The sequence below is a fragment of the Emys orbicularis genome, chromosome 6, assembly GCF_028017835.1.
Source record: "Emys orbicularis isolate rEmyOrb1 chromosome 6, rEmyOrb1.hap1, whole genome shotgun sequence".
Classification (NCBI taxonomy): Eukaryota; Metazoa; Chordata; order Testudines; family Emydidae; genus Emys; species Emys orbicularis.
The window spans coordinates 103513481-103526072 of record NC_088688.1 but is presented as its reverse complement, the minus strand read 5'-3'; the positions used below and the strand labels follow the sequence as shown (position 1 = coordinate 103526072).

At 41.7% G+C, this 12592-nt stretch overlaps 1 protein-coding gene across 3 annotated transcripts in view; it reads left to right on the top strand.

Moving 5' to 3' along the window:
* The window catches only part of FOCAD (focadhesin), a 177958-nt gene that overhangs the window by 69298 nt on the left and 96068 nt on the right, over nt 1–12592 (top strand). For 2 of the 3 annotated variants that reach the window (XM_065406352.1, XM_065406350.1), the window contains 4 exons: nt 5442–5546; nt 5964–6065; nt 8946–9076; nt 11517–11643. In XM_065406352.1, coding sequence (XP_065262424.1) covers nt 5442–5546; nt 5964–6065; nt 8946–9076; nt 11517–11643 — 465 coding nt within the window. The remainder of the gene's footprint in view (nt 1–5441; nt 5547–5963; nt 6066–8945; nt 9077–11516; nt 11644–12592) is intronic. The other variant, XM_065406351.1, reaches the window with a different exon arrangement.

Here is a 12592-nt window from a genome sequence, read left to right as displayed (position 1 = left end):
TTGCGTCTCGAGCCAACAGGAAGTGCCAGGCATTCTGCTCCCTGCAAGGGCGAGCTCGAGGCTCTCTGTCGGACGCCTTCCTTCTATCGTGGAAGGATCGCCTGTTCTACGCCTTTCCTCCATTTCCACTGGTCCACAGGGTATTACTCAAGTTACGCAGAGACCAGGCACGGGTGATTCTAGTCGCTCCAGCTTGGCCAAGGCAGCACTGGTACACCACACTGTTGGAGCTCTCGGTTCAAGCACCGATCACGCTTCCCTTGTGCCCCGACCTCGTCTCTCAGGACCACGGCCGACTGTGTCACCCCGACCTGCAATCGCTCCACCTCACTGCGTGGATGCTCCATGGCTGAATCGGTCAGAGCGGCAATGCTCCCAGCCCGTCCAACAGATTCTGCTGGGAAGTAGAAAGCCCTCTACACGGACCACTTACTTAGCCAAGTGGAAACTGTTCTCCTGTTGGTGCGAGCAGCGAGCTACGTCCCCCCTGCAGGCGCCTATTCCTCTCATACTTGAATATCTCCTATCCCTAAAACAGCAGGGCTTGGCGATATCGTCAATCAGGGTTCACCTCGCCGCTATTTCGGTGTTCCACCCAGGAGAGCCCGCTTCCTCGGTCTTCTCTAACCCGATGGTAGTTAGATTCCTCAAGGGTTTGGACCGGCTGTACCCGCAGCAACGCCAGCCCGTTCCGACGTGGGACCTCAACCTGGTCCTTTCCAAGCTCACAGGGCCTCCGTTTGAACCATTGGCTACCTGTTCACTCCTGTACCTATCCTGGAAGACAGCCTTCCTTGTAGCCATCACCTCAGCACGGCGCGTTTCTGAACTCAGAGCGCTCACGTCCGAGCCCCCATACACGGTGTTCCATAAGGACAAGGTGCAGCTTCGCCCCCACCCTGCCTTTCTTCCCAAGGTGGTCTCACCTTTCCACGTGAACCAGGATATATTTCTCCCGGTCTTCCATCCTAAGCCGCACGCTACTCGCCAAGACCAGCGTTTGCATTCTTTGGACGTACGCAGGGCCCTGGCCTTCTATATTGACCGTACAAAGCCGTTTAGAAAGACCACACAACTCTTCGTTGCAGTCGCCGACCGGATGAAAGGCTCACCGGTCTCCTCACAGTGCCTGTCCTCTTGGATCACGTCCTGTATTCGTGCTTGCTACGACCTGGCCGGGGTCCCGACGCCACGCCTCACCGCTCACTCCACGAGAGCCCAGGCCTCCTCGATTGCCTTCCTGGCTCAAGTCCCGATCCAGGACATTTGTAGAGCTGCAGTTTGGTCGTCAGTCCACACCTTCGCCGCTCACTATGCGCTGGTGCAGCAATCCAGAGACGATGCTGCATTCGGCTCAGCGGTTTTGCACACAGCAATGTCTCACTCCGACCCCACCACCTAGGTAAGGCTTGGGAGTCACCTAATTGGAATCGATATGAGCAAGCACTCGAAGAAGAAAAGACGGTTACTCACCGTTGTAACGGTTGTTCTTCGAGATGTGTTGCTCATATCCATTCCAAACCCGCCCCCCTTCCCCACTGTCGGAGTAGCCGGCAAGAAGGAACTGAGGGGGCGCTGGGTCGGCTGGGGTATATATCCAGCGCCATGAAGGTGCCACTCCAGGGGGCTCCACAGCCGACCCACCGGGTGTTGCTAGGGTAAAAATTCTCCGACGATCGTGCACGCGGCGCGCGCACACCTAATTGGAATGGATATGAGCAACACATCTCGAAGAACAACAGTTACAACGGTGAGTAACCGTCTTTTTCCCTTTCTGGGCACGGCAGTACGGCAGGAGCGTCCTTCTTCAAGGATTCTGCCCCAACTGTGCTGCAGGGCCTTCCTCTTATACCTCTGGCCCCGCCCTGGCACTTCCAGTGAGGGGGGGCGGGGCAGGATAGGCCCTGCCCACCAAGGGAAGTGTAGTGGACCCTCCCTCTCCTGCTCGGAGCGAGGCCACTCGGCCTCACTACATGGATTAATAACCAGACTGACGTGCTGTTTCTTGCCCAGCCAGATCAGCCACAGTGATTCACTAGCTGAGATGATATGCCATCTAACAGCATCTCTTCATATATCCATCCCTCTCGTTTTGTAAATGTAGTAGGTCCTATATTGTTTTAAAGGGTTGTGGCCAGGAAGTTATAAACTAATCCATTACCACATTGCTATTCTATTTGCAATTATTTAGTAGGTTCATCTGTATCTTAAAATTTAAAAGGAAAATTAATATTTAAACATTTGGGTAAAAATTAACCTAAGGTACCAGATTTTCAAGATTTAGCCCACGCAGAATCTTGTTTACAGAAGAAATTATCATGCATGTTAAATGGGAGGATGTGAAACTGGGGCCTAAGCACAGTTCAAGTTTGATATCTGCCTGACTTCCTCCCTCCGCCTGTTCCTTTTTCCTTTCTGGCTTCACTCTTCTGTGCCATCCTCTTCCTAGATTAAATTTTTTTTTTATTAAAAACATAATTCCTATAAAAATGAAGAGCTCTTCAATTTCTTTATTAATTCTACAGAAGATTGAAAGCCTAGAACAAGGAGCAAGGAAAAAGGACACTTTCAGATTGACATAGCAAGCAGAAAGAGAACAGTGCACTATGAAACTTGCATTAAAATTGCCCCTTTGGGTGAAATTCTACTCTAATGTGCATTATGTTAAATTCTCTGACTCCTTTATTGTTTCTGCTGCACGATAGTATCACAAACCCTTTGTTACACTCAAGCAGAGCTATTGTTATCTCTTAACTTAAGAGTTGCTTTCTTTATTGGTGGTGGGTCATCATCTTGAAAATTAGGGGGAGAGAAATAATGGCACTTCAGCTAAAAACTGTGTGAGAGAAAAAGCTTAACAAAAGGAACTATTTTTGCTAAGGGATTCTAAATAACTAATTTGAAAACCTAAAAGAGATGTTTTTAAATTTAAATTAATTTTATAAATATTAAGTCTAGGCCCCCAGATGAAAAACTTGGAGCTGGGCTTTAAAATTATTTAAAAATTGCAGAAGTACAGATCTGGGGTTTGGCTTGATCCCTTATAAAGATAGTGACAATTTGCAAAACAAATTGCTGGATTTTTGGTTTGGGACCATCTCTGATGATGATACATAGAAATTTGCAACCTGAAGATTATAAAATCCCAGCACTCACTAGCGAATCTTTCTCCCATTACAAGATCAGTGGCTTTCATTTGCTAGGATGGATCTTTTGTATGCTGTGAGATTTTATCATCTTGTGGCACACTGTGGGATGTAGATAGGTACCAGGAGAAAACTACTGCAGTAGTGTGCAGTCATGGTACAAAATACTACATCTTGCATGCATAAAGGGTTGGCCAAACCATACTGATTTTTTTTTTCAGAGAGGTTTGTAATCTGTTTGACTTACTACTACTTTGAGGGATTTAGTGTTAGGGCTGTTCTGTCTTTTATCTGAGCCAATTTACCCATTGCTAATAAGTATAGGTTTTGGTTTCAGGTTATCCTCATGTTTCCAGCCAACAAAATTGTCCAATCTTGGGATCATTGGAAAAAGTTCTGAGGTTACAGTAATTTAAGGTAACAGAAAAAGTTTGGAACAGTGATCCACTCAAGAAGCAAATACTAAGACTGAAATGGAGAACTCTGTATAATCCAGTGACAGTATAATGAAAATAATTGCTTAAAATCCAAAAGACTTGGAAATAATCAAGTCCACACATTACAAAATACTGAATTTCCTAACGTGCCTTACTGCTGTAGGAGAATGATAGGATCCCCTGATGCAGGTTGTTTCACGAAAGGCTAGCTCCTATGGTTAAATGTAAGACAATATTTTATGGAAACCAATATCTGAAGGAAAGGGGAACTGAGGGTTAAGTAACATTCCTTTTTCTTCATTGTCACTTTGTGGGGGCAATACTTAGAAGAATGCTACCATACATTTAAAAATGCAGTAAATCATGTTCTAAACTCATACGTGTTGAGAGTTGTGATACAGGGTCATGAGAATTCTGGTAGAGTGACTGACAATCAAATTTCAGTTCATTCTTCATTGACATGGTATGTGGATTTTTCTGATGTATCTTCTGTTTCTTTCAATGGAAGTTTGGAATGAAAGTTTCAAACTAAAATGAATTTGTTATGCAGTCTAGATAGAGAGGAAATTGAGAACTTTTCTATGGGTTCCATTAGATCTGTGCACTCAAGATGTTGAGGCCATTTTATTGTAAGCAAACAATGAAAAGCCTCTAAATCTTTACTTGTGCCCAACAAGACTGAAAATCTGTTAATTGTTATGAAAGCAATGAAATATAAACTGGTGACCCCTATGCTTGCTAATTTTGATTTAAATAAATTGCTACCCGTACCTCCGTATTTTCAGTAGTCCGTATACTTCTATGTTCTGAATAGGAAGAATATTTTAAATACTCTAAGGCAGTGTTTCCCAAACTTGGGACGCCGCTTGTGTAGGGAAAGCCCTGTCGGGCCGGGCCGGTTTGTTTACCTGCCGCGTCCGCAGATCCGGCCGATCCCGGCTCCCGCTGGCCGCGGTTCGCTGCTCCAGGCCAATGGGAGCTGCTGGAAGGGGCGGCCAGCACATCCCTCGGCCCACGCTGCTTCCAGCAGCTCCCATTGGCCTGGAACAGCGAACCGCGGCCAGCGGGAGCCGCGATTGGCCGGACCTGCGGACGCGGCAGGTAAACAAACCGGCCCGGCCCGCCAGGGGCTTTCCCTACACAAGCGGCGTCCCAAGTTTGGAAAACACTGCTCTAAGGCCTCAGCAGGTTTTCAAGACTGACCTGACCTGAAGTGTTATACTATGCAGTATAACAAAGGTTATGATATAATTCAACTAAGCTTTGCTTCTGGAAGTGAGGAGGTGTTGCTGAGGAGCATTGTTGTCCAATGGTTAGAGCATGAGATTGGAAATTGAAACATGGCTTTAGTTCTTGCCACTTTCTTGCCATCTGACCTTGAGCATGTAATTTAACCTCTCAGTGATTCAATTTCCCCATCTGTAAAATGAGGCTAATCTACTACTTGTTAACTCATCAACCTTTTTAAGTCTTTTTAAGATCTATGGATGAAAACGGCTGTGTAAGGGTTGCTTGTGATTCTTACTATTTTTATTATTTTGTCCATATTACTCCATTTCTTCTATTAGCCTAACATTTATTGCCAATAGTTTGATTGATTTTTTCCCATGAAGTCAACTGAGGGTACAGGACTTGTAGGTTCCAAGAAGGCAACTTAAAAAAAGCTCTAAATGAATCCTATGCAGAGTCAGTCTTTTAATTCCACCCCCCTAATTTTAATGCAAGAAGAGTGTTGGGGTGTATGTTCTCTTGGATTTATTGTTGGTCTTTACATAGGCTGTTAACCATGTCATAACAATTGGCTTCTTTAATTCCAGTGGTGTGTTTGTATGTATTACATGTTTTCCATTTATTTTAGGTCCCAAATCTAATCCCAGTTCTGATGTTTAAATTGGGAAGGCCACTGGAGCCTTTTTTGTACCGGGATATTTTATATACTTTGCCTACTCTGGGTGTACACAAGGTCAGTATGAATAGAAATCGTACTTCATCCAAAAATGATTTTTAATAAAGGGTATATTGTATTAGTAAGTAACTAGTTACATTGAATGAGTGAATGTAGACATGGATATGCATAACTTGCTTAAAATTATAAGTGATTTGTGAGCTTCTGCATAATTTGTTACTTAATATTTATGATGGGAATATAACAACTAGTTTTAAGGGATGAATTATGTATTGTGCTTTAACTATCTATACTGTATTTATATATCTCATGAAAATGTCTTTTAGGATCATTATGCACCAAAATCTGTTAGAAAATGACTCCCCATTTCTTTTTGATGCTGCCGTGGACTTTGAGATATTTGACACAAGTGAAGCATCTCCTTGTTCATGGATATTAAAATAACAAATGCATGTGGTGAAAAATCTCTTTCAGGTCTGCATCGCTCAGATTTTACGTTTGATACAGGTGCTGGGGAGCACGCCAAAGCTTAGACCTATTACTTTACGCCTGATGACATCCTTATGGGAGAAACAGGTTAGAAAAAATCATGCAGTCTGTAATGTTTTGGAGATCATCCATACCAATAAAGGGGTCTTTCACTGTCTGCCTTATAAGTTTGGGTGCTTAATGCTATGCTGCTATGGTTCAAAGCCTTGACACCAGTAGCCAGCCTGTAAACATAAAAGTCTCACCCCGGTTTCCGCCAGCCTAGTTATTCCTTGCAGGGTGACCTCAACAGCCCTTCTGGTCCCAAGTCTCCCCACATTTATCTACCCCTAGTTCTTAACTACCAGACATTTGGACTTCCCCTTCTGGTTTGTCCCCCCCGAAGGAGTGAAACCTTTCCCAGTTATCCATTCCCTTTGGTACATAAACTACACACAGTTTGCACAATAGAGATCTGCTTGGGGTAAAAATAAACACAAGGTTAATTTTATAAAAAAATCAGACTCAAAGATGAAATAGCAAGGGAAACAAACGCATATAAGTTAATAGAAAATAAACAAAGATGCAACTTTAAGATTTACACTTCTATTTACACTTCTATATGAGATAAATTCCCCTTTCTAATAAGTGTTACCTATTGCCTTTTAACAGTTTCCCAGCGTGCCCCCTATCATAGAGGGGATCCAGCACTTAAAGAACTGTACCTCGCATAGATGCTGGCCTTCAGTTTCTGGATGCCAAACCTCCGACACAAGCCTGCTTTAAAAAGGCTTGTTATTTTCTCTCTCATTAGTCAGAGTGGGGGAAACTGCTTACTTTCATACTTTTCCAAGGCTGGGGTTTTCTTTCGGTTTCAATGTCTTTCCATTAATTTTAATGGTCTGTCATTTGCCTTTTCCTGGGTTGTATAATGCTAAGTGCTTGGAACTAATCTTGCCTGGTTGGGGAGGCAGCCCCTCCCTGCTATTTGTGAGGAGGAGCTGAATGTTGCAGCACAAATTATGAGCATAGTTTTTTATCTACACAACTACATAAATTCATTACCACAGTTTGTATACATATCTCATAATAACCATCATGTTCAGAACATTACAAGCTTTCATAAAAGACAGTAACTGTCACATTTTATACTCAATAACATTGTGTTCAACCAGTTGATTCTTTCTCCTGTTGGGATGTTGTCACATTTCAGGGTACAAGCCACACCAGTGAGTGGTTGTCACTGCCTGCTCTGCAACTTGGGTGCCACACACTGTTTTCCTGTTGTAGCTCCAAACCTGGGCAGCTCACAAACAGCCTACCAGCATGCAGGTCACACCCTGAGTGTCTGTGTATAGCTACAGCTCTGGTCCAGCAACTCTTACTCCAGCAGCCTGTCAGCAACACACCAGCCACAGTCTGGCTTCCACCAGCCTTTGTTACTACTTCCAGGGTAACCACAACATACTCCCAGTCCTGAATTGTCCCAAAAACATGTGTTCAGCTCTGTCCAACCTCCTCCTGGGCAGCTCAGATATTATAGGTTCTTTGCCCTTGTAAAGGGTCAATATTCAACAGTCCTGCTACGTTAGGTGGAGTTACCAAGCAGTTCAGTGTAAACACAACACTGGAATAGTTTGTTAAAAAAAAAGTTTATTTAACTACAAAGAGAGATTTTAATTGAGTACAAGTATAATGTATTAAAATCAGAAATGGTTACAAGAGAAATAAAGGTAAAATTCTTTCTGGTAGCTAAAACTTAACAAGCTAGACTTGGTTCAAGGTAAAATCCTTACCACAAGTTCTCAGCAACATTGCTGACCAAGTTCTCAGGTCAGGAGCTCCCCCAAAGTCAAAGGGCTGATGCCTTTGTCGTTTTAGGTGAAAGAGGGAGAAATAGGGGGAGAGATTGGGAAAGATGCCTTGGGGTATTTTTGCCCCTCACTTCGATAGTCCACTCGCCCTTTGAAGTGAATTCTTATGAGGCTTACCCCTCAAAGCAAGTTTATTCAAACAATAAAGAAGGCATCATGGAGTCTGGTGGTGAAAGTGGTTCCATGCTCTTTTTTCTTCACTATGCTGAAATGCAGATTTACCTTGTCTCCTGCCATTTACTCCTCTTGTTGTCTCAAAGACCCGGTTTACTACTTATGTGTAAATTGAGGTAAACGCATTCCTTTGTTTAGAATAGACCTTTTTAACAACTTTTGTCTGGTCAGGGCTGTGTGGTTTGAATATATGGTAACATCATCATATGGGGGAATTCAGAACTTTACATATAATGTTGCTACATACATTTCATCATGATATTATTGATTAGCAAGTTACTAGTTTTCAAATGATACCTCACAAGGCATATTTGCACAAAGATTATTGCAGTGGTGGATAGGGTGTGGATAACGGGTGCTTTCGGTCACAGGTGTTTGTCTCACGCTTGTCTCACAGTCTCGCCAAGATAAACTACAGTGTATATCATTTTACATGCTTTCCCCTGGTAGGGAAAGTATATCATTTTGAATGATTGATTATACTAGTGCCTGATTATTAGTTGTGGAAAGCAAATTGTGTCAGTGATGCATTTATTAATTCTGATGCATTGAACAGCATCTACAGTTGGTCTTTCATGGAGCCTGTTCTGCATCTCATTGAGTCGTGGAATGAAATTATGAAATAATTTTCTGAAAGATATCTTTATACTACTTTACTCTGATACTTTCAATGCATTATGCAATGAGTGATGATCATTTCTATTTGGTTGCATGTTAGTAGATTACTTTTTAGTTTATGGGGGAAAATGTATAGATTCTGTGCAAAGAAGCCACTTAAATCATATCACAGTATTCTTCTCTACTGATGAACCAAAATGCAATGTGATTTGCAATTTAAATGTTCCTTTAGAAGCTGTGTAAAGGCTTTAGCTGCATAAAATCGTTTCACCAACTTTTATAAACTTAATTATATATTTTAAAAATCAAATGTTTTTTCTAGGATCGGGTTTACCCAGAACTGCAGAGGTTCATGGCAATGTCCAATATGCCCTCTTTGTCCATTGGGAAGGATACTCTGTGGGAAAAGGTGATAGCTAAAGCTGCTTCCATCAGAGATATATGCAGACAGAGGTAAGAATGAGTGTTCGTTATCCAACTTCGAGAGGGTGCAGGGTGTTTAAAGGAAAGCTGTGCTGGTCACTTCTGACGAGCCTGTTATCTTAATTGTGGGGCTTATGGTTTTTGATGGCTGTAATAGATACACGTTGTCTTAGGCAATACTTCAGAAGCTAGTAAGTCTAATGTGTATACATGCCTTTTAATATGAACAGAATGGGACTACATGAAGGACTCATAGGAAGCACATATAAACAAAACACAGTGCTTCAGAACAGAATTTACAAAGGAATTCTACTTTCTCGGGCCTTTCTGTGACAGAGTTTAATTGAGACATCGCATTTGTGCAAAATTTACTTGGAGTCCACAATGGAAGAGTCAGAATCATACCACTGGCTTCAACCATGTGTTTTGTCCTACATTAATATGCTGATTAGAACCACTGTTTGAATGTCATTTTAGATATGGAAATGAATGAGCCATGCAGCTAGCTGACACCCCAACTGTCCTCTTGGACATCAGGGGTTATGTCTACACTGCATACTAAGGCGGGCTCTGTCTCAGATTTGACCCCAACCCTCCCCTCCTCCCCCCCTTTCCATCCACACACAAATCAGTCTGACTTGCTAAGCTTACTCTGAGGACCATCATTTCTTCATTTCCGAATTGAGTAGGCAAAGTAATAATCCTAACATTATGTTAATGTAAATTTTTTGTATTTAATTTCTGATATTTTTTCTAAAGAAAAAAACCTGTTCTGATTTCACTGTGTACTTTAAGGTCTGCATAATCAGCGCTGTAAATGGGAGTTATGTACTGAAGAGTGATTGTATTAAAAAGGCTCCTTCTTAGTCATTCCTTCTCCATATGTAAATTTAGAAACATAGCTGCTTACTTGACTGACTGAAATACATTTTTACTACTTTTGATTCTTGGTTGCACTGAAGACCCAGAACAGCTCTGGAGGGTGAGATGGATTCTATTTTGACTCACGCATTGTTAATCAAATAATGAACTAAATTCTGATTGTAGAATCTTTAGCTTGGTGTTTCATCATAAGCCAGAGGGATCCCATTTTTCCTGTCAGGTTCCAGGTTTTGTTGGCAGGGCTGACAGTTTTTAACTTGTAAACTGAGACCATTTGAGGTAGAGTTATTGAGATACAAACATAGAACCTCCACAATGCCATTTTTATAAAGTCACATTTTAGAGCAGAACCACTTTCTGTGGTCAGATTTTAAAACCTGTGAAATTCAGTCTACGCATTTAAAGTAGCAGAGAAAGGCATAACAAGAACCGATGGCTGGAAACTAAAGCCAGACAAATTCAGATTAGAAATAAGGCACACATTTTTAATAGGGAGGGAGATTAACCATTGGAACAAAATACCAAGTGAATTAGTAGGTTCTCTTGATGTCTTCAGTCCAAGAGCAGATGCCTTTCTGGAAAATATGCTTTTTTCAAACACAAGTTATTGGGCTCAGTACAGGGGTAACTGGGGGTATGTCTACTGAACACAGACCCAGGGAGTTGGTGGGCTTGGACTCAGGTGGCTAGCCCATGCCACGGCTGCATCATTCACGGTGCTATTTTTAGTGTGCCAGCTCGAGCTGAGCTAGTGCACATCTGTCTACCTGTGGTGGGAATCACAACTCTCAGCTGCAGTGTAGACATACCCTGGGTCAAATTCTGTGGCCTGTGTTATGCTGGAGATCAGATTAGATGATCTAATAGTTTGTGTCCTTAAAATCCATGAACATTAGTATTATATATTTACATTATTCCATAGTCCTATGTTGTCTTTTTTTATTGTCTTTAAACCTAAAGTAGTTTTTCCCTTGTTCATGCAAAACTAGTTTTTTCAGTTGCTTGTAAGTGTTGTGTCTCTTTTCTCCCACTTCCACTTACCTACCTGGAGACTAGTCTTCTGTGAAGACCACACACCTGGGATGATTCATACCTCTTGTGACATTCAGTACTGTCTGAGTTATGAATGCACAGAAAAAAACCTTACTCTTTTTAGAGTAGAAAATGTGTGATTTATTTTGATCATGGTATATTTCAGCCAAAATAAATTTTTTTTTTTGGAAGTTATGAGCATCTGGAACCTGGGTTATAAAAGAAGTCTCAATGTAACGGTAACATTTGCTGTCAAGTGAACACTATTATTAGAGTTGAAAATTTAAATGGGATTTGTGATAGCACAGTGGAAATGATTTAGAGGCTATAGAAAGAAAACTTAGAAAGCCTAAACATGCAGTACTTACATCATCTGGTCAGATGATTTATTTATCCAAGTTGTTTAAAGAAATAGTCATTAAGTGTTAAGTAGGAAGCGGTCCTCTGTAGAAGAATATGTGCTATTAAATATTTCTCTACATGTCAAGAAGCTTTGAGAGGTGGAACTGAATTTTTTTTAAGTACTCTGCCTTCATGCAATATTGTTTTCCACTAGGCCATATCAACATGGAGCTGATATGTTGGCTGCAATTTCCCAGATATTGAATGAATGCACAAAACCTGATCAAGCCACACCTGCTGCTTTAGTATTACAAGGTCTTCATGCACTTTGCCAAGCTGAGGTAAGATTAATTTGGACTGTCCTTTTTTTGAGTACTGCTCTGCATTGCACGCTTCCATTTTCTAGCAGGCATTGCTGTAGAATAGTACCATGTTTCCTTCTGTTAAAGTAAACTTTTATCTTTTCCTATTTATTAATTATTCACTGGGAAATGTAATCTGAGTGTTTCCCTGATCAGTTGCTATGATATCCCTCCAACACGGGGCCAGGAATTTTAAGTCTCTTCACAGCTCTTTTGTCTATCAACAGGCAGATGTCCCTTCAAGAATTTTTGCTTCAAATTTTAGATGTGGCTTGGTGCATAATTCTATTTGGCTAAGAAGTGCACACATCCTATTATTTTTGTTACCCTGTGTTCTTAACCCTGGTCCCTTTGACTGTCTCATTCACTTATGTCTTTCATTATGTTATTCACTTGTTATGACTGTAAGCGCTTTTGGACTGAGACTGTCAGTTCCTATGTGCTTGTACTAAGCCTAGCACAATGGAACCCTGATCTGGTTGAAGATTCTAAGGGCTACCACAATATGTACATGTTTAATAATAATGTCAGCAGCATGCAATTTAATTAATAAACACCTGTATAAAACAACAGACTCCAGACTGCCGCTAAAAACCAACATCTGGTTCAAGAAAATTATCACTGAGTTTTCTTTTAAAGTGGGGTATCACCCTTTTTGACCCTATCAACGCATTTTCAACATTAGCCTCAATTACTATTTAAACAAGCTTGCCCCTTTACTAGCATTTTTAGATCATATTTTCTCTCTTATGATTTGGAGGCAGGAGCTATGGATACTGCTGGGCCATGCAGGATAGAGAGTCTCAAAACAATGCCCAAGCTGCGACTCTGTCTGTGAGATGTGCTCCCCCCCGCCCCATACAGGCTGTCCCAAAGATCCACTTTGGGAAGCAGGAAACATTCCTGATGTTATGCCACTGGTGAGAGA